At 39.6% G+C, this 26,550-nt stretch overlaps 2 protein-coding genes across 2 annotated transcripts; one reads left to right on the top strand and one right to left on the bottom strand.

The window, feature by feature from the left end:
- Positions 1-3,123: 3,123 nt before the first annotated feature.
- tbrg4 (transforming growth factor beta regulator 4) lies at positions 3,124-11,396 on the bottom strand. Its single transcript, XM_084726912.1, has 11 exons — positions 11,267-11,396; positions 9,786-10,307; positions 9,353-9,673; positions 8,861-9,035; positions 6,973-7,130; positions 6,739-6,849; positions 6,499-6,643; positions 4,846-5,088; positions 4,560-4,671; positions 4,305-4,419; positions 3,124-3,694 (listed from the first exon to the last, which is right to left on the bottom strand). The coding sequence occupies exons 2-11, from the start codon at positions 10,212-10,214 to the stop codon at positions 3,593-3,595; spliced, it is 1,911 nt and encodes a 636-aa protein (XP_084583038.1). The 5' UTR covers positions 10,215-10,307; positions 11,267-11,396; the 3' UTR covers positions 3,124-3,592.
- Positions 11,397-14,283: 2,887 nt separating this feature from the next.
- LOC146321653 (potassium-transporting ATPase alpha chain 1) lies at positions 14,284-26,500 on the top strand. Its single transcript, XM_084726909.1, has 24 exons — positions 14,284-15,697; positions 16,943-17,047; positions 17,351-17,410; positions 17,613-17,816; positions 17,902-18,015; positions 18,135-18,269; positions 18,784-18,901; positions 19,068-19,336; positions 19,556-19,634; positions 20,261-20,380; positions 20,516-20,625; positions 20,839-20,973; positions 21,060-21,252; positions 21,357-21,532; positions 21,869-22,005; positions 22,142-22,292; positions 22,560-22,728; positions 23,484-23,638; positions 23,860-23,983; positions 24,146-24,291; positions 24,437-24,570; positions 25,306-25,407; positions 25,606-25,697; positions 25,808-26,500. The coding sequence occupies exons 1-24, from the start codon at positions 15,686-15,688 to the stop codon at positions 25,834-25,836; spliced, it is 3,069 nt and encodes a 1,022-aa protein (XP_084583035.1). The 5' UTR covers positions 14,284-15,685; the 3' UTR covers positions 25,837-26,500.
- The last annotated feature ends 50 nt before the right edge of the window (positions 26,501-26,550 follow it).

Here is a 26,550-nt window from a genome sequence, read left to right as displayed (position 1 = left end):
CAGTTCTGTATCTCAGAATTTGGCCTGAGTAAACCCTCTTCACTAAAACAAATCCAATTAGGATCTGTGAGAAAGTTTTAGTGGTTCAGTTTAGTAAAAAAAAAAATCAAGAGTAAATCAACTCGCCAACAAAGTTAATTAGAGATCTGTGGACAGGTGTCAGTTGTTTGGTTCATGCTCAAACAGAAAATCAAACACCAAAAGTTTGTGAAAGAAGAAAATAAACGGCAAAAAGGGGAAATGAAGACCTGGAGTTCACCAACTCACCTGTCCTGAAGGGAGATTATTTATCGGCTGGTTCCAGAGATATTTGGTCTTTTCAGAGACTCACGTGGAGTTTTTCCCACGCCGTCTTTCAGACACCATCACTTCCCTTTTACCTCCATTGTAAAGGAAGAGACGTGGACCGAATACTCGAAAAACGGTCAGTGATTGGTTGTCAGGATGGACAGGTGACAGGGGTGTGGGCTTCATTAATTGAAATTAATTAGTTTTCCGGGGACAATACATATTCTTAAACATTACTATAAATATACCTGAATTAGCCAAAAGACTATTAAAAATAAAAAATTAAGAAAATTAAGAAAGAAGTAAATTAATTGAAGAAATCTGCTCGATAATCTGGGACAGGTCACTTTGAAATGTGGACGCTGTTTAAAAATGCCTTTGCGTCACATGACAAACTCAATATCATCAACTTTACAGAGGCATTATGAAGAAATGAAAAGAAAAGAAAACTGGATAAGAAAATGTTTATAATCCATAGAAATTTCATTCATTCATTCACTGAAAATGAATAAAACGTCAGTACATTTCTTCATAAAGAATTTAAATAAAGCAAACATCAGATATCACATATCTGACTTTCTTTATAGATATATTTTTTTTATTTATATTTATATTTTATTCTCCTTTAATGCTTTACTTTATTTCTTTAGCATTCTGTTGTATTATTTTATTCTTTATGATTCTTTTTCACTTGTAAATCTTATCATACTGTTATTTATTTTCTATAACTGGATGGTTTGGGACAATTTGTTTTAGAGGCAATTTTCATTCTCAGTTATGTAAAGTGCCTCTAATTTGTGGGATATTTAAGTACAAGACTAATATACCTAGTTATATTTCACCACTGAAAAAAGCATAAAATCTAAGTACTTGGTTTGTTTAAGTAAACCCAACTCAAGTACACTGAGTTTGGCAGCTTTTTTGACCTCAAAGTACAATTAACTTATTTAAAATGAGTGTTAACAAGTTGATAAAAACTGAGTTAGATGAACTCAGTATTCATAATTAAACTTAATGTTAGTACTTACAGTGATATACTCACCTATATACACACACACCTCAACAATCAAATGTAGGAAGGACTCATGGTATGGTATTAAAGTCAAGCAACCCAAAAACATCATTCAGATATAATAACCACTTTGTAATCACTTTTTAATTAGTAACTGCAATTTAAAGGGGGCATTCTACCCCATATTAGCAGATACATAGTTTTCCTTTTACCTGTAGTGCTATTTATTCATCTTGATTTTTTTGGTGAAAGAAAGGCATAGATGGCACTTGGCTATTGGCCAATGGCACTCAAAACACCAAAAAATACATTTGAAGAATTTAAAATAAGCTTCTCTTTCCATAAATCTAGATAGATAAATAGAACATATATAACATATATAGAAAATATAATTTAATTTAATTACATGTAACTAGTTACTCCCCAATATTGCTAATAGGTGAGCCTTGTTTTAGCCTAGCAGTTGTTGATGACTTGCAGCTTCTACCAACCTTATTCATTAGAGTGAGGAGTCAGCAGTTGATATAGGTTATATAAGGTTTTATAAAGGTTTTTCAAGGTTTTCCAAAAAATGTGAGCTACCATGACGGGTCCTTGAGCATAAAGGCATAAATATGCACAAAAAGTTTAGGCTGATGGGTCCATTAGTCTGCAGGGTTAGCTGTGGACAAGCTCCAGGTCACACACTCACGACCAATGGCATGATCTCCTCCAGAGGAAAGTGTACTACATTTTCATGCATCAAAAGACGCTAAGCTTTTTTAGTGGTTAGTTAATAAAACACTGAATGAATGCATTATAATCCACCATGAACACCCCATAATGCACAGTAGATGTCTTCATCTTCATAGAAGGTTTTACTAAATATGATTGGGTAACAATAAAGCTTCCTTGTTTATCTCACTAAGAAGTAAACTTGTTACTGTGCAGTTGTTTCCACATCATTTGTTCATTAACTTTGCCTGAACACTTTCGTTGCACCTGCACACTGCTAACCCATGAGACAAGTGAAACTATGACCAAGGACTTCAATACTGGAAGTGCTAGCTGGGCTCTTTGTCAACAGTCCATCAATCGATCCATTAATCCCTGGCTATCGGGAAGAATGAGGTAGGCACCATGACTCTGGATCACAATGATGATGGTTTTTCAGATATCGTATTTTCATGTTTTAACATATCCTGTTAGCTAATTGTCACTCCTTTGGCTCCCTCTCAGTTTGACTCATTTTCTCTTCTCGTTCTTGCGACTTTTCTTCCCTCTGCCACTCAACAGCAGCCTCTGATGTCAGTGCTGCTGCTCCTCATGATGTTGTGTAAGCAGTTTCAGGTCAGCAAAGTGTTTGAGAATCTCACTGTCTCTTCATAAAAATGCTGGTACTCTTCAAAAACACACAGAAACACAAAGGTTCAATGTGAAATTTAAAAAACTCATTCAAATTTAACAGAGTACTTGAAGAAATAAAGGAAATGCACAAAGTTATCCATTACCCAGACTGTTCTATTTAATGGTTCTAATGCCACTTACTTCATACTGCAAACCAAAAATGAGCTGATAAAATTGAATAAATGACTTCACACAATAAGCTGTGAGAAGACTGACTCCTGCTCTATGCTGGTAATTGTTTGCCAACACTGATGCACTCGCATCAGTATGTCAGAGGGGTGCGCCACTAGCTGTTAGATGTGAAATGAAACACATTCTGTCTGCATATCACACGCAATCTAATGCAACTGGCCTGAGTGTATGCACATCACACACATGCACCCACATCTTAAATCTGAATCTTTAAAGGCATAAAGTCAATCAAAAAGTCAAAAAAATGACATTAAAACACTTTATTCCATCACAAGATGACACACATTCCAGAGATAATTAAATTATTTCAATCTATTCATATGCTGATATTAAGCACAATGTTTTGGCCAAAATTCTACACATGGCCTGTGTGGTTCTGTTTTCACATGTCACTCGCAGATGCAAAGTCTTAACCGCCGATCATATCATTTCTGCAGAAGGACTCGCTGTTGTGTTTATTTCTGTCCCTCTCTGGCTCCGAAACTCAAAGCTCGTCATCACCATGGAAACAGGGAAAGCCCCACACGTTGCCAAGGGAACCAGAGTGATTTTTTAAAAATTTTTTTCTGACAAAGTATGAGAGAGCTTTTCTGCAATGCCGCTCTGCTCCGAGTGTGAACGTGGGCGTACGTGTGTAAATTCCCTGTGGTCCCATTTGGTTGGGAAAGCTCTGATTTAGCTGAGTCTGCAAATTTGCTCTCAAGACTGATGGGTTCATTTGGCCATGTCCTCGGCCACCGCCTTTCCTATTTTATCCTTCAAGTATGCCAGTTTCTGCCAGTCTGTCTTCAGCTCCAGCCACTCATAATATGGCACCTGAAAAGGAACAATAAAGACAGGATTTGAAAACACGAAGTCATTAACAGCAAGTGCTTAAAATAGTGTTAATGTACAACTAATTTTATTGTCTTATATTTACAGGCACATTGTAAAAGAACACAATGATGACTAACACATCTTGCAACACTGCAAACTGATGCTACAATTGGCTGAGGGCATTGTCCTAGATGAGAGGGAGAGAGCGAGCTTGGATCGGCCTAGATGAGGCAGAGCTGCAGCTCAAGCTCTATTTATACCACAGACTGCAGCGGGACCCACCTGACTCTCAGCTCTACCAAAGTATTAGGTCCATTGTTTGCATAGGCTGTCAGATACAGCAGCAGCAGTGCTGCTTCTCTGCTTCTGTTCACTGAAATATGACTCACTATCATAGCAAACAAAACACACCAGAAAATTCCCTTTGCAATTGGCTTTAGTGAGTGTGTAATGAAAAACTGATCTAAAGAATAGCTCAGTTCACTGTATGTGCAGGGATAAAGAAAAGGACTTGATCACTGTTAAAAAACACTTTTACTTTGAAGTAACTAAACCACAGTCACAAACACTGCTACAAAGATGGGTTATCCCAACTCCTGCCTGCCTGTACCTCCACTATGATTAAGCCAGCCAACTGGAGATGCCGCTTCATCATGGCAAACCGTCCCAGAAGGTCTTTACTCTTTGAGCCAAAGTTTGGAAATTCCCAGGCCACAAAAGCAAGCCTAAAAACAGATGGAGGTGAGTTAAACAGAAAACAAAATAACTTCAGACAGCTAGAGGAAAAGAGAAACAGATGCAACATTCAAAGCAAAGATAAATCTTTAAACAACCCAAGCCCACATGATTCTCCTGCATGACTCACCGGTGTGCCCCTGCAGGTAAAGCCTGATCTCCTCCTCCGCTGGGTAGATGAGGGGCTCTCAACACTGACATGTCAATTGGTTTGTTGTCACAATCCACTACCAGCTCACCGTCTGATTAAGAGAAGGGCATGTCAGCTGAAAACAAGCTCTCTGACTCAACAGAAACTCACCTTTAAGTTTACACAGAGATGAGACAAATGTTCTACAACTCCAGAAATAAAAGAAACGGACAGCATGATGTGTGTGATCTCATAGTATATGTATGGGTGATCTTGGCCCTCTTACCAATAGTCCATCCATACATGGTGTCAACCCCAGTGTGAAGGGCCTCTGTCTTCCCACCCACCAAACTGTGTAAAGTCTCCCTGAGACTGCTCTGCAGGGGGGTGACTGTGGAGCTGCTGGCCGGGACAGTCAGGGCACTCTGGGAGGGTTGAATATCTGAGGAGCCTGGATGCTCCAACTGCAGAGTAGCAGCAATGTGGAGGAGCTTCAGCTGATAGCTCTCCGCTCGAACTGGACTGCACTCTACAGACAAACAAAGATAACATAAAGAAGGAGTGCTAACAAGCCACTGGTATTAGTGATTTTCAAAAACACCTCAAGAATGTTTTAGTGATCTATGTTATGCATCGTATCTGTGGGAAAATGGGATTAATGTGCATGTATAACCAGAAATCTGTTGGTGCTGCACTGCCATCTGCTGAACCAGAATGGTATCTTGGCAGTGAGCTCCCAGAGCCAGAAGCAGGATGTTAAAAAAATCTCTGAAGAAGTTCTTTCATTTGTTCAGTCTTAAACAAAATATTACACATTCTTTGGGCTCACAATAGCATCAGAATGGGGGACAGAAGTATTGGCTAATTCAACCAAGCTGATTTAAACTCTAATGTCACTGTGGGCTTGGTGAGAAAAGTGGCATATGTTACAGCAATGAAAATGTCAAGTTAAAACAACTTCAAATGTGGACAGTCTTATTATTCCTCATGTATTTTATTTAATTATAATCTGTCATTTGTTGTCTGTAAATTATTTCAGGAGGCGCATGTATAGAATATGTTACATATTCTTGAGCAACAACTTAAGAATATTTTCATTTTGCATTAATATGGTCATTATTTTTAGTCAAATCACAGACAGACAAAAGCTGCAAATCCCTAAATTTGTGATGGTGGAACCAGTAATTATTTGACATTTTTGCTTAATAAATGACAATAAATGATGACAGTTGATTTATTAACTGATTAATAAATTATTAGGGGTTTGTACCCCTTTTCCAAAATCAAATTCAAGCATTTTCAAGGTGCATATAGGCTTATAGCTTGTGGTAAATTACATATTTATAAATGGACATACTTTATACATACTCAAAATGATTATTTCACTTAATCGCATTAAATCAGATGTTATTGTTCTATAAACCAAAATTATGTTTTGTGAGAGCATTCTATAGAAAGATCAGAGTTTATCCAAAATCCAAGCACATTTCAAACCTTTAACATTAAAATTTGTAAAAAATATATATAATTTTTAAGGTGTTTTCAAATATTTCCAGCACCCATATGAACCATGTTATTCTTTCAAGTGCTTGGTAACATATTGATTAATGTTAAATTTTCCTGTGGACAATGTTGCCATAACCTGATTAAGTGCTCTGCTGTTGTTCTCTGTTATTTCTGTCCCAAGAAAAGTTCGAGTTGCTCCGGGAGGGCGGCATTTTTACCAGGTGCCTGAACCACTTTCACCAGTTTCTCCTAGTTTAGAGGAGCAGGTGCTTTACTCCAAGCCTCCCCGAGCAGCTGACAGTGATGTATGCAGCAATATGTGCGTGTGAGCTTAACTTAACTAAAAGAAAGTGTGTAGCCGCATATTTATAAATTCACCATTTATCAAAAGCACTACAAAACAAGAATGAACGGCCACAGCGATGTGTCTTACCTGACAGTTTGGTAACGTGACTCTGTTGTATGAGGGGGATAAGGTAGTGGGGCTTGGCCTGCTGTAGCACACACAGAGACCAAACCACGTCGGTCTGCAGGATGGGCTCCAGGCCTGAGAGAGCAGCCTCCAGCACAGGGTGAACCTTCACACAACATGACACGTGTAGAGAAGACATTTACAGCAGGAAGTAGAAGCAGACACGTCCAGTCAACAGACAGCTTTTAATGTCATCAGTACCTTGCTATAGAAGTCTTCTCCTTTGCTGGGATGGAAGTTCACTCTGGCAAAAGTCATGAGCAGATTACAGAGCTGAGGAGTACTGTAGTCCTGACTGTTTGCTGCGTAGTGCTGGTGAAAAAATGTAAAGAGAGAGTTAGACAGTCAGTGAAGAAATTCAAGTTATTACTTAATTTGAGATTAGTGATTAAGCACCTTTCAAAATTAATTGAATTAGTCTTAGGTGTGACTGACCTCAGCAAAGGCCTCAAAGAGGGGGATGTGGAGCCATTTGAGGAAGCCCAGTGATTTAGCGCAGCGTGTGACGTCTGCAGAGATGAGCTCAGGAACTCTGGGTAACAACTCTGAGGCCATTCGCTGAAATACCTGAGAATGGTGGAAATTCAACTTCCCTGTAGAAGGACAAAGACAAAGAACAAAGTTGTTACTGTTAGCATCATACAGGATGTTACTGAGCAGCCAGCGAGACAAATGATCAGTGCCCTAAACCCAATCATCAAATCATTCACTCACTCTGCAAAACTCTGAACACATTCTTTCTCTCCAGAATCATTTTGCACTGTGATGCACTTCTGTCACAAAATTGTAAATGACTCCAAATGGTTCACACTTGTTTCTAATGATGTGAATAACTGTATTCTTGTTACACTCTAAAATTGGAACTTGAAATGCAATCACTGAAACCTGAAAGTCCGAATCCCTAAACCAAGCCTGCAACAATGCAAGCACATTGTTTTCTTTTTTGCAAAATACTACACACAGTTCTCTACATAGGCACAACATTAAAAATAACAGTAAAATTTCATGTTCATTAAAGTGATGCCAATCATAATGCCAAGCTTATTGTAATTTACTAATTGGCAACACCCACTCCTCACAGAGGTAATACCACAGGGATAACACTAGTAGCTCACAATAACCAATCAACTAGAGTAAAACCCAGATAAGTGAGTGGTTCAACATCAACCAGCAATCCACACATAAATGCCTGCATGGTCTACGACTCAAACCTCTGTACCAGACAAAAGGTTTCAGGTGACTTGGCCTACAGTGATAGGCTTGGCGTTGTGTCAAGACTAGAGCGGCACACTCCCCATCGCCTGGCAAGGGAGAATATTGCTTGTGATGCAGACAATGGCCTAACCCAGTACAGAGATACAATGCTGAGGCAGAATGAATCTGTCATCAGTATTACTGTATTACTTCTAGTACTTCCATTATACAATATTTTCTGTGCTCAGCTATGAATATACATTTTCATATATATTTCTGAAAATTCCATATGTGTCTTAACACACAAAAAAGATTCTCTAGCTACATGCTCTGAAGACTTTTCCATTTTTCAATGCAGTGTCTGAAAAGCCAGAGGTTTTGTGAATGTAGTCTGAATACTTGGTTTTGTGTTTACAGTTTTGAGGAAAGGGTGGAAGGTTTCAAGAAATGTATCTTAGCAACTGTGAAAAACTGTAATCTGTTCTGACTCAGTAGAGATTAAGTTCACCCATGAGAACTCAAAATGTAATATTCAAGTTTAGCAAATCCTGCTTAAAAATGTATAAATGAAAAGATTACTGATAGAAAAAGAAGAAAAAACTGTTGTAGTTACATTAAAGGGATAGTTTAGTTTAGACAGACTATTTAAAGTGGGGTTGTATTAGGTACATATCCATAGTCAGTGTATTACCTACAGCAGATTGCGGGAGGCAAGCCCCCCACCCACGCACCAGTGGAGTCTGGAGAGAGCAATATTCGGCTGATATAATGGTGGTTTCCCTGTCTGAAAAGGCTGTCTAGTGGCTAAAATACATTTAACTGCTGACTCTGTCTACCATGGTCCATTGTCTACTGTCTTACACAGCTACTCCTGCTGCTTCTTCTAACTGGAGGCATGCCAACTGCCATCTCCTGTAGATAACAAACTGACTGTGGCTAAGTGCCTGATACAACCCCATTTAAAGAATCTGAACCATCTCTTTAAAGCTTTAAAATATTTTTAAACCAAGGCAAGATAGAAGCAAAAAACAATATGATACATGGAGCAATTAAGCCATGGATATACACTATATTAATTTGGTTTAAGCGCACCTGTGGAGTATCTTAGGAGGATCAGTGTTATTTTTACCATATGCAAAAGCCATGTCCAGTATCAGTGGAGTGGTGAAGTCGGACGACGGCTTCTGGAGAAGGTGGTAGGACAAAGCTCTGAGCAGCGGGACAGATCTGCGGCTCTGAGCTGCCAAAGATTTACAGACTCTGCGGATCTCTTCTGCTGTAAAGCCCTCTGCAAGCTCCAAAGCCTGCAATAAAGAAAGATAGAAGGATATTACACTATGGTTCGAATTTATGATACATTGTTCCTAAATGTGCAATGTTTTAACTTGTTCATGTTCAAGACAGACTTAAGATATATTCTAGCCTGCATACTCATTAGTCATTGTCATCATTGTGTTTAACTACATACTAAGATTTTACACCAATAAACACATATGAGATTTCTCCTTTCAATAATCTTATGACATTAAAATCTTATTACCTGCCTATACAATGAAGTTATGGCAACATGTTTATCTGAGACACTACCTATGTATTTAATGGATGTTTTTCACTCTGATACCTTGTCTTCAAGTCTGTCCATCAAGGAAGGCGACATGCTTTTTCCTCTGGATATCAGTGTACTGACAGTTTTAGCATCAGCAATCTCAGTCCAGCGCAGTTCCAGCTGTTTCAATGCAGCATTCACTATTGCCACGTCCTGCTGTCTTTTCCTGCCTGCTCCCCAATCCACCAGGTATCCCAGCTGCTTGTAGCTCAGCCTGCGGACTCGCCAAAGGACCTCAGTCTGGACTGAACTGAGTACTGAATCGGTTGAGGGCACGCCCATAATCCAGAGAGCTCGCAAGACGGTCACTAGAGAGCTGTTCCACACTAAAGACACCTGGGTGAATAAAAAACCCCAAACAAAAAATGAGTAATTAATCTTAAAAGGTAAGCTCTAGGGCTTGGTTAAGATGACAGTGCCACTCCATCTCTGTGTCTGAATTCCTTACCTCCCGAGATACGGTATCCATTACATCCTGTAGCCTCGAATCCCTCAGCGGTGTGGGTTGTTGTTGCTTAAATGTGCCCTTCATCTTTTGCACCAACAGAGTCCACTTAATCAAGGCATTAGCTGCTTGATTACCACTTCCTCCATGCTCTGCCCAGGCCAGCAGGATGTCCTCTGGCACTGCTGCCTTATCCAAACACTCATCCAGCTGGGTGCGTGTGGGCATGCTTGAATAGGGGTCTTCCTGCTTGGCAATTGTCCTCCACTCACACATTAACCTCTCTGTGGACCATGGCCATCCCTGAGCCCTCATCCCCTCTGCAGGCCTAACCACAGGTGGAGGCAGGCGGGCAACAGCAGCAGCAGCTGGAGTCTGGGAGGAGGCCCTGCAGAGCAGACGGCCATATCTGCCCAACAGACGGCAGGCCATTGAGTCTCAAAGACAAGACAGTCACCACAGGTAGACAAGGAGAGAAAAAGTTTCTCACAATTCAGCAGCCGGTGTAACCATCCCGCAGCCAACCTAAGAAGGCAGCGGAGAATTCAGTGAGGAGTGAGGTTAAAAATAAAGGTGAACAGGTTAAAGAAACATCTCAATAATGAGCTGAATTGCTGCAGCCCTACGTAACCCCTGTCAAATTGAATTATAACAGCAATATACCTGACTTATACATTGTATCTGGGAATGTCATAAAAATGAAGACATTCTAGATGAAGGCTTTCAAAGAAATATGATCATTTTGTCTGTGAATATCCCATTAGACTCCAAAATGATACTGCTAGACCTGTATCCAACAGTTCTCAATTTGACAACCAAAGAATAAGCATTTCTTGATCACTATACTGCATACTAAAATGAATGCTTGCTTTTAACTGAAAGAAATCTGCAGTACCTACAACTGGTACTTGGACATTTTCTCTTCACACATTTTGCCACAACGTGTGAAGAGAAAATGAAATGTGTGAGGAAAAACAACCTCAAAACAGGATACTTCACAATGGTAGATCTATATTTAGTTAGAGGCATCACTAAATTGTATTTTGTATTGACTTTGTTCTATGCTTTATATCGACTTGTGCTCTGAATGTAGGGAAGATACTAAAATACTCTATACTATCAAATATTCACCGTCATGCCAACCAACGATTGAATACTTGTGTAACACAAAACGCAGACACTTCTGTGAGCTACACAATGACACTAATGATGCTAGGCTACGATGAGCGATATAAATGTTGTTGTAACTTTGGTTGAAACGACACCTCTCGTACTGTAAAGGTTATGTGAACAGATCTGCCAGCCAGAGAGTGAATTTTTCTCCTGTCATGTAACGTTAAATCCTGACCTTGTCGCGTAAAGAAAGAGACGCTCTTAAACGCCGCTGACCGGAAGAGTTTCTCCTGTCTTAAGTTTTATTTGCAACAGCAGAACGCAGACAGAACTCACAACACCACCAGCTATTATGTTTAAATAAAACTTACCAATTATTAACGATAAGTTTGGTGAAAACGGTTCACATGGAGGGAGCTGTCAGGCAGAGTCGCTGGAAAATGACGTCGAAGAACGGTATCATGTGACCCGCGGACGCAGCTGTAATTGGCTAGAAATGCTCAACCAATGGAGGAGGAAAAAGGAAACGTAGAAGAAGTACTCAGATCCCTTACTTAAAGTACCAATGCCACACTGTAAAAATACTCCATTAGAAATCATGTGTGCATGTAAGTATTTTAGCAAAAGATATGTCTTTTACGATATGATGGTTTTGGATGAATATTAGCCTACCGCTGCATCCATGTGTATGTTGCATTTTACATATTTTAACTACATGGTTTCCTGGGGAAACTGAAAAGTGACCAGTAACTTAAGTTGTCAAACAAATGTGCTGGAGTAAAAAGTACAATATCTGAAGTATAAAATTGCATAAAATGAGAATACTCAAGTAAAGTACAGCTACCTCCAATGAGTAAATGTACTTAGGTACATTCCACAATTGACTACAGCTAAGAAAAGATGGTAGTAAAATGTTATTTTGCGATAGATGCTCAGGTTGGGCAAGTATAGCTATAGCTCAGTCTACAGTGATAACTAATCTTGAAGTGTCGGGGTCAAACAAATATTGCTCAAACTTATGTCTAATGATTAATAACAGTAATGCTGTTTCCAATACTACATCAGCCTCAACTGGTATAGATGTGGTGAGCAGTATAGCAATAATAGAAACACCTCTAAAAATAATTCAAGAAGACCACAAACTGCAGCTTCTAAGAGAAATGACTGTAAATGGCCAACCTGACATTAGCTAGCTACACTGCAGTGCTGCAGTGTTTGCAAGAGTTAGCTTCAGCGCTGGGAGGTAATGCAGGTAGCTAGCTTCAGGTTGGCAAAAAAGAACAAATTCTTGCTTCAACCAGATAATTTTGTTTCATTTTGGTAGCTAAAATATCTTTAACGTCCAATTGTTGCCTCAAGAATAAATTTACTATTTGTCTTAAATTTGATGAAACAGATTTATTTAAGATCGCATGACCACAAGGTAATATAAAATTTATTTTAAAAAAAGGTCTCAGCAGAGGTATCCTGACTTTTTCTCCCTTTTATGGGTCAAACTCCAGAAAATCTGGATTATACATTTCCCATGATGCAGCTTCTTAAGGTCTTCCCTCAGAACTTTCTTAAGATTTATTTTGTGGTGATTATAGCACTGACCAATAATTCAACAACTGCTTTCTATAGACTGCCCATTTTACCCGTGATAACACACACTTGGCTTTTTATTCTTTTGTAATTTGGGTGAACTGACTCTTTAATTTAGCTACAAAGGGCAGGCAGTATGTGTTTAGACATCTTTGCTGGTTCCTCTATCTGCCTCTGTCTCTCACTCTGTTGTTACCCCATCACCCCTCTATTCTCTCCTTCCTCACCTGTCCCCCCAGTAACATGTAATTAGAGCTGATAAAATCGGCTTGATAACATTACTTTGATTACAAAGCCACTGTCACTCTACAGTAAAATATTGACTCTCTCAAACACAACTTATCTTACCTTTTACCCAGCATTCAACATGTTCTGGGCAGGAACACTGAAGGGACAATGTGACCTTAGCTCCATTTTTACTTACTTCACATCAATACAGCATAATGAGATATTATAGGATTCAAAATAATGCTTTTTAAAATTGAAAATATGTTATGTCATGGGATGTTATGTTTATATTGTGGAATAATTCCTCCTTTTGCCTAGTAGTCAAAGTAGAGGTCTGTATATTTGTGATTGGATGGGATTTTTCTCATAGAAAATATTACTGATTAACTATATTTTATGATATAAACACTGCCTGCAGTTGTATTTATAATAGTGTAACTTTTTTAACCTCTACAAGTGTAATGGTGTTTTTCCATAAGTTCTTGATATGTAGAGCGTGGTAGAGAGGGCTGCTGACGCATATCTGATATAATGACCCTCAACAGCTTAGCACAGGTTAGTGCCAGACTTGAATGTCACTCAGCAGTTGAGTTCTTGCTATTTGAGATAAAGCTTTTTAATTATTAGTCTCAATAAAGCACTATGTGGTTTATGAATTTTGTTCCATTAAAAGCACTATCTGTAATATGAAAACAACGTTAGCAAAACTAACGTTCAAATTCAGTATAGTCTGTAATACGGTCTGTTAATACACAAATAATAAACTAAACCAAATATAAGTCATTTGTGTTTTCAGTCTTCAAATTGCTCATCATCAGTATTTTTTGCAGATAAAAAGCAAATCAATAAAAACAGTGTCCCAGTTTCACTATTTTTAACTGATCAGAAGAGAGTAGAAGGTGCTCAGACAATTTATTAAATGGTTACTAGGGTTGCATACTTATTTCAATAAGGAAGTTAAAATAAGTAGATAATAGACCAGTGTTCATGGGTGGATTACCAACAGGCCAGCTGGGTCCAGGCCCCTGGTCCCCCAAACCAAAGCCTCTGTGTGAAGTTGCTGTTATTTAATTATCATTTTTTGTCACATAGAGCTTAATGGTTCATGTCAATAACAGAGCCTCAAATTTCCCACTGAAAAGCTGCAGGAATAGTTGTTCACTTTGAAAATGCCACAAGAAAGACACCATAATAATTCATTTGAAATTAGTGTTTTGCCCCCCCAGTTTAGTTCTTTAAAGGGGCTGTGTACTCAATGTAATATGGGCCCTAATAAGATAAGATGCAGTTGAATTTAGTTCTTTGTTTATAAGCTAAGCTAAGCCCGCCCTTTTTGCTCTGTGCTCCAATAACAGTTGAGTCAGCTTGGTACCCGGCGGTCCTCGGTCAGTTTTATCCTTTCCTGATTCCTGTACTTGCTACGTGCTGCACTTGTCTTTGATGAAAAGAAAATTTTGACGGTGGTTAAAATATGTTGTTAGGGGACCTATAAAAATGACATATATAGACACATTTTAAGTTAGTTAATATTAGCAATATGCTAGCTAACTGGCAAGCTCATGATTGATATAGACTAGCTAGCTAGTGTTTCCTAGCATTAGCTAACAGATTAATTACATTTTTACAACATGTAACTGTAATCTAATTACGTCTTATGTTTTTGTAACTGAAATGGAATACATTTGCCATTTTTTATCATCCTAACTACGTACTTTCGTTACATGTAATCCGTTACTCCCCAAGCCACAGCCACAACCCATAAACCCTTCCCAAGGTTATAATCTGTGTTGCTACTGCTATTACAGTTTGTTTCAACACATCAAGTTCAAAATGAATTTATACTGTAACCACATAATAAAATGGCTTCTGGGTATGGTTCAAGTTCATAGGAGAAAAATGTGAATTTTGTTTTTAGAGTTGTGATGGTGGAAATACAAGCTTGGCATCACAACCAGATAAAATGACAAATGAGGTGCGTACACCTGAGGAGTGTATTAATCAGATATTGTGGTTGTGTGGAATAGAAACAGCAGACAGAGGAGGGGACGGGTGTAGACAAAAGGAGTGTGCAGTTGCCAGAACCAGTCAGTGTTTCATTTAGCCTGCAGAAGGAAAAACATCCACAGTAGACATGCTGACACCATTAACTTTGCTCTGTGGTTGATGCTACCTGTTACAGCCCTGCTGATGAGTTGGGATTGGCATCAGGTGTGATTGCTGATTAACTCCAGCTGCAGGCAATTTTCTCCCTCATGCCCTCTCCCTTTGTGTTTGTCTTTGTGTGGAGCTGCAGGGCCTCGCTCTCTTTCTGGCCTGGTGGCACTGCCGCCAGCCTGTGGACGCTCGTGTTTGAGTTCTTTCTCTTCTTGTGATTCTCAGTTAATGCTCACTCTATCAAGACAATCGATCCCATTTCACCCTCGAGAATGACTCGATGGCTGCTGTAGTTGTGTAGTGAAGCATTTGGTGTAAGTTGATGCAGTGCAATGTCAGGCAGGTTGGCAGGAATGACATTGATGTGTTATAACCTTCACTGTTCCTCTGCTCTTTACGCCAATCAGTTTATCAGGATAAGAAACGTGCTGAGGGGAGATAAGTGATACGAGAGAAACACCGGCCTACGCATACAGAAGCTTATGATATGACTGTATTTGTATGTATGTGTGTGTCCTGGCTAGGGGTGACATTGTTGCTGCTTGAGGTACCATTTTACGTAAGCAGTCGTATTAAAGTGCGTGTTTAAATTTGCGTTTGTGCGCATGTGCATATAAAAAGGGGAGTTGTCATGTATAAAAGGCTTTTCCAGAAAGTTTGTCCTGTTTCTGACCATTGTGTGTGTGCGAGTGAGTGTGGGACAAACAGGGTGTGTGTTTGGGACTGGACCCTAACCGACAGCCAAGATTTCGGGGGCGAAGAAGGACCGAGTGGTCTGGACCTCCATTGATTTGGGAGAGCAGTCCCCCATTACACCTGCAACCATGAGTAAACAGGTAGGAGACCCAGCAGATCAGCTGACGAACACTGAAGAACATGCACTTTTATGAGTGTTGCATAAGAAAATTTGGGAACAGGAACAAAAAGAAAGATTAAATCAGGCCAGATAAATCAGGCTTCAAGCTGTTCTGCACTGCACAGATACACGACTATAAAAATTACTCAACAAAAAAATCTTACCCTTGTTTTTGGTCTGTGAAGTTCTGAATGATTTAAAAGATGAAACTGTTTTAGGCTCAGGAAATATCACTGAACGTTAAAGCCCCTTAAAGTCCTTTCAGGTAGTACCTTTTTCATTTTTACACAACCCTCGACTTTGCATTACTGTAATTTTTTAAAAACCTACTTGTTTGTCTTTATTTTTGTAACAGAAATGATCATACTTTCAGTCAGTCACTGAAGGTCAATCAGTAAATGTCAGTGACTCACTCAGTAAATATAGTTTTTCCATTAAATGAGCTCATATTAATCGATATGTCACAAGTGTCTTAAATGTATTTCAACTAATATCTAGTTGGAATGGCATAAATATCCACTTTAGGGAACAGACTTCCACTTTGTCAAGGTGTCAATACATACAAGTAAAGTCAAACAAAATAATGGTCATGTGCCTTGAGTTTTTAAGTTTTGCCATCTGATCAAGTTTTTTCAGAATGCATTTGTTTTCTTTGACCAGCATGGACATAAAGTACTTTAAATTTTTTTAAGATTTATTTACTTCAAACCAAACTGGTGTGCAAATGTATTGTATTTCATTAGCTGTTTGAGTGGTCATATAATGCACAGTGCCTTTCAAGAGCATGCAGCAGGTTGGAAAAAAAAATGATATCCATATCATCACTGTAATAAAACATGATAACGTGCCCTCTAGGGTGCCCTTTCAGTGAAAAATGCACTCCATTGCCATAAAGTCTGCCCTATATGTTAAAATTAGTCCTCTACATTCTTTTAAATGATTAAATAGTTCAGTTATTTTGTTTTTATTACAGATGTTTAGTAGGTCCTGTAATTTTTTTGTCTGTTTTACAAAGCGTAAGGTTTTAATTTACTCAGGTGGCCTCTGCGCTGGGACTACAGATGAAAATTAGCTTTCAGTTATCTGGTTCAATACATGTATCATGCATTGTCTCTGCTAAATAAACAATAAAATAAAACAAATCAAGAATGTCAAGCCACTGGCTGAATAGATTTCTTCCATAAATCTATGCATGAGTATTTTACCAGCTGCTGTTTGGATTTAGGAGTCATACGACATGTTTGAGATGGACGGCGACATGGACAAGAAGAAGAAGAAGAAGATGAAGAAGAAGGAGAAACTGGAGGGCATGAAGAAAGAAATGGACATCGTAAGTAAAGACATATTTGGCAACTAATACTAGCATAGGTAGAGATAGTTTTGGTGGGTTATGAGACAAGTAATGTTTGACATTTCTTTAAATTCATGGATCATTCATGGAGTTTTGTGCTGGAAAGATGTACCTGTCATTTACAGGTGATACTACAGAAGCCTCAGGGCTGCACAATAGTGAGAATATGTAACTTTAGTTAGTGAGAAGGAGCAAAGAGCTGAGTTAAAACCAAGCAGCTATGAATAAATGACCTTGATTCACTTGCTCTAAATCAATGTGGTGATCTGTCTCCTCCTGCAGGACGACCATGAGATTACACTTGAAGAACTAGAAATGAGGTACAACACCAGTGTCACTAAGGTAAGACATTTATTCCATAATGACTTTCTTTATTCAATCCCTTTATTTTGTTAGTGTACTGTTTTTTTTTCACTTCATTCATCTTATAGATTAATTTTATTCATGTATTTACTTCTCTCTTGACCCACATCCTTGACCCACTTGCTTTTCCTGCATATTTTTCCAACCTCTCTCACTTATTTAATCTCGTCTTCGTCCACAGGGTTTGACCACCACCTTTGCCGGTCAGATCTTGGAAAGAGATGGCCCCAACGAATTGAAGCCCCCTAAGGGAACTCCAGAGTACGTGAAGTTTGCCAGGCAGCTTGCAGGAGGGCTGCAGTGTCTGATGTGGGTCGCGGCTGTCATCTGCTTCATCGCCTTTGGAATTGAACTTGCTAGAGGAAACCTCACCAGCTTTGATGATGTGAGTTACATTTCCATGTACAGTGTTTCTCCTTTATTTCACTGTGGACTGTGTTTTAATGGTTACATCTTCTTTCTCTCTCCAGCTGTACTTGGCTATCACCCTAATTGCTGTCGTCGTGGTAACTGGTTGCTTTGGTTACTACCAAGAATTCAAGAGTACCAACATCATTGCCAGCTTCAAGAATCTGGTGCCACAGGTGAGTTGCACATTAGAAATGAAACATCTATCTTTTTGTTTCCCTCTCTCACTCTGTGTCTCTTTGTCTGTTCATTTCCTTTCATCTTTTCTCATATTACTCCCAATCTCCCAAAACAGCAAGCCGTCGTGATCCGTGATGGCCAGAAAAACCAGATCAACGCCAACGAACTGGTGGTGGGGGACTTGGTTGAGATCAAAGGAGGAGACAGAGTCCCCGCTGACATTCGTGTCATCACTGGTCAGGGCTGCAAGGTACATCACACATATATACGCTGTATCGATACACACAGAAAAGCAAAAACAGATACAGTACATAGTCTGTTGATGATCAGCCATGTCATAATATGCAAATATTCCACCAGAACAAATTCTTGTTTGACACTGTTTTGCAGCAGCACCATTGCTGCATCCTGGGCTTAGCTCCAAGACGTTTGTGATTGGTTTAACGAAATGCAAACAAGGCAGGGCAGAATCTGTATTCATGGAGCCAGACCTTTCTGCAGCACTGAGTGCTGTGGAGAGCGGTCTGGCTATGCAAGACTAGATTTTTTAAAAAAGTTCTATCATTAGGTCCACAAAAAATCAGTGTGTTTCCCCATCACAGTGTCTGCAATTTACTGAAATATCGTTTTCAATTTAAAAAGCTGTGACCTTTTACCTCATCATACCTTTTTGTTGTGTCAAATTGTGTCATATTTGAGGGGCAGATGTCCCTCCCTACCACATTTTATCATATGGACCTGAATATCCTTTTTTTTTGTGCCAGGTGGACAACTCATCCTTGACAGGGGAGTCTGAACCGCAAACCAGGAGCCCAGAATGTACTCATGAGAATCCACTGGAGACCAGAAACATTGCTTTCTTCTCTACAACCTGTCTGGAAGGTACAGTGTACAGTACATACTGTACATACAGTACATATCCTGACCTAGATATTATTTACTAAATCATGTATTTAAGTATTTATATGTTTAAATTCCTCTACTGTAGCTTTACATGGATGGACTTACTCATGGGCCCCCCTGACAGTAACTCTCCTCTCCTCTCCAGGTGTTGCTACCGGCGTGATCATCAACACAGGCGACCGCACCATCATTGGTCGGATTGCTAGCTTGGCCAGTGGCGTCGGCAACGAAAAGACGCCCATCGCCATCGAAATCGAGCATTTTGTCGACATCATTGCTGGTCTTGCGATCTTTTTTGGGTTCACCTTCTTCGTGGTTGCCATGTTCATCGGATATGCCTTCCTGGAAGCCATGATCTTCTTCATGGCTATCGTGGTGGCTTATGTGCCAGAGGGGCTGCTTGCTACTGTTACTGTAAGTGGCTGCATCAAACGCGAATTTCTATGATACCGTTGTTTATGGTGTCTAGTTTTCATTATGTCTTTTATTATTTGAACCAAATTGAAGGAATGCAAAATCTTGTCCCGTGTATTAGTAAATCATCATACGATCTTTAGGCAGCTGGCTTGATAAAAATCTTGGGAAAAGGCTTGGAAAAAACACTGCACTATAATAACCTGTCTCTGTTAACAGGTCTGTCTGTCTCTGACTGCTAAACGACTTGCCAGGAAGAACTGTGTCGTGAAGAACTTGGAGGCCGTGGAGACATTAGGTTAATATCCCAGAACACCAGATACATCCTGTTCATAACATCTGACATTTTCCCAACGTACTTTCGATGAAACCACACCCGCCCAGCCACCCACCCAGCCATTGACGGTCTTGCCAGAAAACCCAACCAAACTGCATCAGCTAAGTTTAAAAATAAGTTCACTATAGTCTTCACAAAAGAGCCCACCCCAGTATCCTGAGTGGAAGTTCTGTGTTTAACCTACTGAGCTATCACAGCATCATCCTGTCGAGGACTTTGTCACTCTATGTCAACTGACTTCCTAAAGCCCTTCTGGCAGAAAGCTCTCTGGGCTTTCTGACAGGAAGATTTCTGCCTGAAGGCTAAATTCTCCCATGTGTTCGAGGCTTTTGTCAAACAGAAGTGGCCCTGACAGTTTGTTGAGTTCAGGGACAGTCTTTTATATGACCTGGAAAAGCTGAAGGTGATCTTTTTATTTCTGTTAACATTATTTTTAGTTGCAATCCAGAGAGAAGTGACACCATCTTTGTTTTCTTCTTACACTCCTAACTCCACGCCTCATGCAGCATAATGACACTCATTTAATATGAAAGTATTTCTTATAAAGCTTTGATTTGAGAGGTTTGGTGTCCACTGTGTGTGTTTAGGCTCTACATCAGTCATCTGTTCTGATAAGACGGGAACACTGACCCAGAACAGGATGACTGTAGCTCACCTTTGGTTCGACAACCAGATCCACGCTGCTGATACCACTGAAGATCAGTCAGGTAAATACAGGAATAAAAGCCTGTTTAAAGCTCTTCCTTTTTGCAGTCAGTCCATACTGGTGTTGTGAGCAGTGGATTAATGTTTTTTACATTCCAGTAATCTTTTAGTTATCTTGTGATTGTGTGGTTTTCCAGGCCAGAGTTTTGACCAGTCATCAGAAACATGGCGTTCACTGGCAAGAGTGGCCTCCCTGTGTAACAGAGCTACATTCAAACCTGGCCAGGAGGGCGTGCCCATTCCTAAGGTGCAAGTTTAAGACATTTGTAGTTGATATCCATGTGATGTCACACACTGAGATGACAAAGTGTTGCACCTTACTCTTAATTTTCTTTACCTACATTATATTATTTGTGATTAAAAGATGCCAGTTTTCCCCTTTGTCAAATGATTATGATAAAAATAGTTGTTCATCATTCATTTTGTCTTTTTGTATCTTCTCTTTAACTCTCTCTCACAGAGGATTGTGGTGGGAGATGCATCAGAGACAGCTCTGCTGAAGTTCACTGAGCTTACCATAGGGAACATCATGGACTACCGTAACCGCTTCAAGAAAGTGGTGGAGGTGCCCTTTAACTCCACCAACAAGTTCCAGGTGAGAGCAGAAAGCTTTGTATCATGGAGGACAAAAGAGTGGTTTTTTTCTCTTCTTCTGTCAACCATCCCTCTCTCTTTCTCCAGCTGTCTATCCATGAACTGGAAGATCCTCTGGACCTGCGCTACCTGTTGGTGATGAAGGGGGCGCCAGAGCGTATCTTAGAGCGCTGCTCCACCATTCTGATCAAAGGCCAGGAGTTGCCTCTGGACGAGCAGTGGAGGGAAGCCTTTCAGACAGCCTATATGGACCTGGGAGGACTGGGAGAGAGAGTACTGGGTTAGTGATCTTAAGTGACCTGAGCAGCTCATTATACAAAAAATCATTTCCCCAAAACTGTCACTTCCCTTTTGCTTACAGTATATTGCAACTTCCCCTCCCAGGTTTCTGCCACATCTACCTGAATGAGAAAGAGTTTCCTCGTGGATATCAGTTTGACCCTGATGAGATGAATTTCACCACGTCAGGATTGTGCTTCGCTGGCCTCATTTCAATGATTGACCCCCCAAGAGCCACTGTACCAGACGCAGTGATGAAATGTCGTACTGCTGGTATCAGGGTGTGTTCACATTCAACGTTATATACATATATATAGTACGGCTGTTGTTTTATAGTGTTTATAGGGTTAGTTTACAGCCTACCAACAGGGTCGGGAGAGTTACTTTAAAAATTTATTCCGATTCTGATAATTGCCTGTTAAAAAAATGTCGTCAATAACCTAATTCAAATATCACAAAATTAAAGAAATGTAAGCAGTAGTGAGTTACTTTTGGATTAAATCAATATAAAATATGAAGAAATTGTTTAGAATAATAATAATAATAATTTTATCCAAATTATGTAATCCTGTTACATGTAATTGGTCTCATAACTATTTTGTATCTTCGAACTTCAGGTTGTCATGGTGACAGGAGACCATCCAATCACAGCAAGGGCGATTGCAGCAAACGTCGGCATCATCTCAGAGGGCAGCGAAACAGTGGAGGATATCGCCCAGAGGAAACGCATACCTGTTGAACAAGTCAACAAGAGGTTATCACATTACTCCTCCTTACCTCTGTGATACATCAAGGACCTGACTGTCTGTCCGCCGCAGTATAATGTTTATTCACCGGACTGCTGTTTGTCTACTTATTACTGTAACTCGGTCTGCGTTGTCTGTGTGCAGGGACGCCCGTGCCTGTGTGATCAGCGGTGGTCAGCTGAAAGAGATGAGCAACGACGAGTTAGACGAAGCACTACGGAACCATCCTGAGATGGTGTTTGCAAGAACATCCCCTCAGCAGAAACTGATCATCGTGGAGAGCTGTCAGCGTCTGGTAAATACACAAACAAACATACACACATACTTTAATACCTGTGCTCTCTTAATCCTGTGATGATTGAGTGATTTAATTAAAAAAAAAGAGGAAGTTTCCTGATAACATAATTTAAAAAGTATCTAAGATAGAACCAAGCTAGTATCTTATTTAAAGCAGTGGTGGAAGAGACTGATTTGCATGTATTCATATATAGTGGGTATGATCAGACTACATTTTCAGGCTGCTGTCACGTTTTCATCTTTCACCCCCCTCCCACCTCCACAGGGCTCTATCGTCGCTGTAACAGGTGACGGTGTGAACGACTCTCCAGCTCTGAAGAAGGCTGATATTGGTGTCGCCATGGGGATCGCAGGATCAGATGCTGCCAAGAACGCTGCAGACATGATCCTGCTGGATGACAACTTTGCTTCGATTGTCACTGGAGTGGAGCAGGGTGAGAGTTAGGAGGATACAGCTAGTCGTACTGGGGGGGGGGATCATTATCTCCCTCTCTGTTCAAGATGTCTCTGAAAATAATGCAGATTCCTTTTATTTTTATAGGCAGCATTTGATCTTTTTTCTGTATTAAAGTTATGTTTATGTTTGTATTTAGAATTATTAGAAGTTCCAGTGAAGGTTTGCTGTTTCTGTTTTATATAAATAAAGAATATCAGGCAATATATAGATAGTGGAATTTTTTACTGCTTACCATCGGCATCAACCTAAAAAATCCAGTATCACTGGGGCTCTAAATTTTGTTTAACTCTTTCAAATTAAATCTAAACATTTACAACTAAAATGTAGACGCAGCTATTAAAAGTAGTAAAATATCTGATTTATCTGTCATTCATATAGGCCCAATGTCAATGTTAATTTAGTTAATAACTTAAATTAATTGTCAGTTAGTTTGAATTTCAAAGATTTATTTTGACTTATAAATAGCATTCATGTTTGTTTATTAACTGGCCCCTCACCTCCTGTCATTTTTAAAAAGTTTCGCCCCCATCATGGGGACAAAACCATGTCCCCAGTTGGAAAAGCGCAGATTTTTGGGTCCCTGGTCAAGATTTGGGTCAGTGTATGTTGAGGTTTTGCATTAGACAAGTAGGGGTTACGAATAGTCTCCAGAAAATGTAAGGCTACGTAATGTTTCCGAAATAACACAAGTAACGTGTGTATTTGTGTGTGTGTGTGTGTGTGTTTGCGAAGGCCGTCTTATCTTTGACAACCTGAAGAAGTCTATTGCTTACACGTTAACCAAGAACATTCCTGAGCTGACCCCATATCTGATCTACATCACCGTCAGCGTGCCTCTTCCTCTCGGCTGCATCACCATCCTCTTCATCGAACTGGCCACTGACATTGTGAGTTATTACATCATCAGTACCAGTTCAGCGAGAAAGAGAATTATGATGATTTTTCTTGCACTTCGTGGCACGTATGCTTTAATTTTGAATCACTACACACCAGCCTCATCTTCTACAGTACAGGAGGGTGATTTGGTGACATTAATAGTAAATTAGCTTCATTGTTATCTTCTTGCCTCCCGTGATATGTTGTTTGTTTATTCTTGTATCTGCTGTAGTTCCCCTCTGTGTCTCTGGCTTATGAGAAAGCAGAGAGTGACATCATGCACCTGAAGCCCAGAAACCCTCGTCGTGATCGTCTGGTAAACGAAGCCCTGGCTGTGTACTCATACTTCCAGATCGGTGAGACAAAACATGCAGACTGTATATTACTACTCAGTTAAATTAGACTGAATACTTCACACGGGCACAAAATAAACAAACATTAAAGTTACCAGAATAAATATCCAGTTGTATGACCTGGGCTCTGTAACAGTATCTTCATGTCTTCTTTCTGTGTTTTAGGAGCCATCCAGTCTTTTGCAGGTTTTACTGATTATTTCACAGCCATGGCTCAGGAGGGCTGGTTTCCACTCTTGTGTGTTGGCCTGCGCTCTCAGTGGGAGGATGTTCATCTCCAAGACTTACAGGACAGCTATGGACAAGAATGGGTTAGTGTAGACTTGAGATCCTACTTTTTGGGCCTTTTTCCAAACTGTGGAAACAAATGGGTCGTTTTTGTCTCCAGGCTGAAGGGAATAGTTGTATTTATTGTCTGTATCAGCTCCTTCCTTACGTCCTCTCCTCCGCTTGCAGACCTTCAGTCAGAGGTTGTACCAGGAGTACACATGCTACACTGTATTTTTCGTCAGTATTGAGATCTGTCAGATCTCTGATGTGCTGATCAGGAAAACTCGACGTCTCTCTGTGTTCCAGCAAGGCTTCTTCAGGTCAGTAAAGACCCAACACTATAATGAATCACCCTTTTTTTTTTCAGCATTTTATCAACATTTGCAGGGTTGATTTTATGTACCATGTTAACATTAATGGGAAAATTCACTCAAACTATATATATGTATCATTTTACCTGTAGTGCTGTCTCTGCATCTGGATTATTTTAGTGTGATTTGCTGAATTTTATAGCTTGTGGCATTCAAAGTGCTAAAAATATACATTTGAAAAACTCAGTAGTAATGTCTCTCATGACCTGGTTATTCAAGATAATCCACAGACCTTGTTGTGAGCAGTTTCATGTAGCTTCTTTTTACTGAGCTACACCTACAAACCATATCACTGCATAGAAGGAAGCGTGCATCTACTCATGGACACGAGGTTACAGCTTGGCCGAGGAGGACACCTTCAGTGTTGTCACTGTCATAAGCATGAGCCCCCATGAGGAGATGCATTCTTTTTTCTGTGTGGTGGATAAATTGCATAAATAGCACCATAGGTAAGAGGAAACGTGTCCCTTTACACCTCAAGGGCTTATCTGGCATTCAGTTATCAGCAGAATCTGAAGAACAGGAAAAATTCCTATTATTCCACCAAGGTTACGTCTGTTGCTACTGCTGCTACTGAATAAGCAGAGCCAGATACAAACTGGCATAATCCCTTTTCATGAGCAGGTTGTCTGCTTTCCATTGTAACATGATTTCAGGTGAGTATTTTGTTATTTTTGTGTGCAGGAACCGTGTCCTGGTTACTGCCATCGTCTTCCAGCTCTGCCTGGGTAATCTGCTTTGCTACTGTCCTGGAATGCCCAATATCTTCAATTTCATGCCTATCAGGTAAAAACACACAGAGCCTCATTCACTGGACTGGATTAAAAGGAAAAAGTGATCTTGATGATGTAATTAAAACATACTTACGTTGTGGAACCCGCAGGTAGAAAGTTTTTCCACCACAAAAATAGCTTTTTACATGCATGAGACTTAAAAAGAGCTGTAGCCGGAGGTCTAATGTTACATGTTGTGTTTTCTCTCCAGGGTCCAGTGGTGGTTTGTTCCTCTTCCATATGGTATTTTAATCTTTGTCTATGATGAGATCAGGAAGTTAGGAGTCAGAAGATATCCAGGAAGTAAGTTTTTTTTAAATCATTCCTTCCAACCATTAAACGTTCATTGCTCAACCATCTTTAACATCTCTATATAATTTCAGTATTCATTAATCTATGGTTTGTAATCTCAGGTTGGTGGGATCAGGAATTATACTACTGAGCTCAGAGAGGCTCTTTCATTCATCCACCCATCCATCTGTTCATCCATCCGTCCATTCATGCATGCATATGCATGAAAGCATTACTCAGAATGCTGCAAACCCAGAGGACCTTATTCAGTTATCATTCATCTATATTACTTTGTGATCTATGTATTTATAGCTTAAACTGTCTTTTAATGTCAAGAGGTTGCCTAGAAATCCTTTTAACAAACTAGAAAAGGCCATTACTCAAAGTCATCAATGAATAATTCACAAAGATTTGAGTTCCTGCTCTTTGACTGTGGCTGCATTGTATTTGTACTAATAAAGAAAACAATAACAAAATAATAACAAAAGTTGCACTTTTTGCATTCTGTATTGCTCCTTGTGTGTTTTGTTGAAGGTTGTATCTATACTCTGAATTGTTTTGTGCTGTGCTGTGATTTACTCATGAAAAATGGGTTATCTAGTTTAATGGTTAAGGCTAGAAGTTTCTTAATTGATCTGGTACAGTGTAGGCAAAAAGAGCAATTTGACAATAATAACCAGGGCATTGCTCGAAGAATCATAATTTCAAGCCAAATACAGCAACATTATGCAGCAGATGGACAGTCGACTGTACTAATATTTCAAACAAACGTGTAAATTGAATGTTTTTAACTGAACCTAACTTTTTAAATCTTATTTTAATTATATGATGATCGTTCAGCAATAGTTAGTTCATCGTTTTTGAA

Source organism: Lutjanus erythropterus, chromosome 9, assembly GCF_056507025.1.
Source record: "Lutjanus erythropterus isolate fLutEry1 chromosome 9, fLutEry1.hap2, whole genome shotgun sequence".
Classification (NCBI taxonomy): domain Eukaryota; kingdom Metazoa; phylum Chordata; class Actinopteri; order Lutjaniformes; family Lutjanidae; genus Lutjanus; species Lutjanus erythropterus.
The sequence above is the reverse complement of the archived record's forward strand: the minus strand, read 5'-3'. Positions and strand labels throughout refer to the sequence as shown.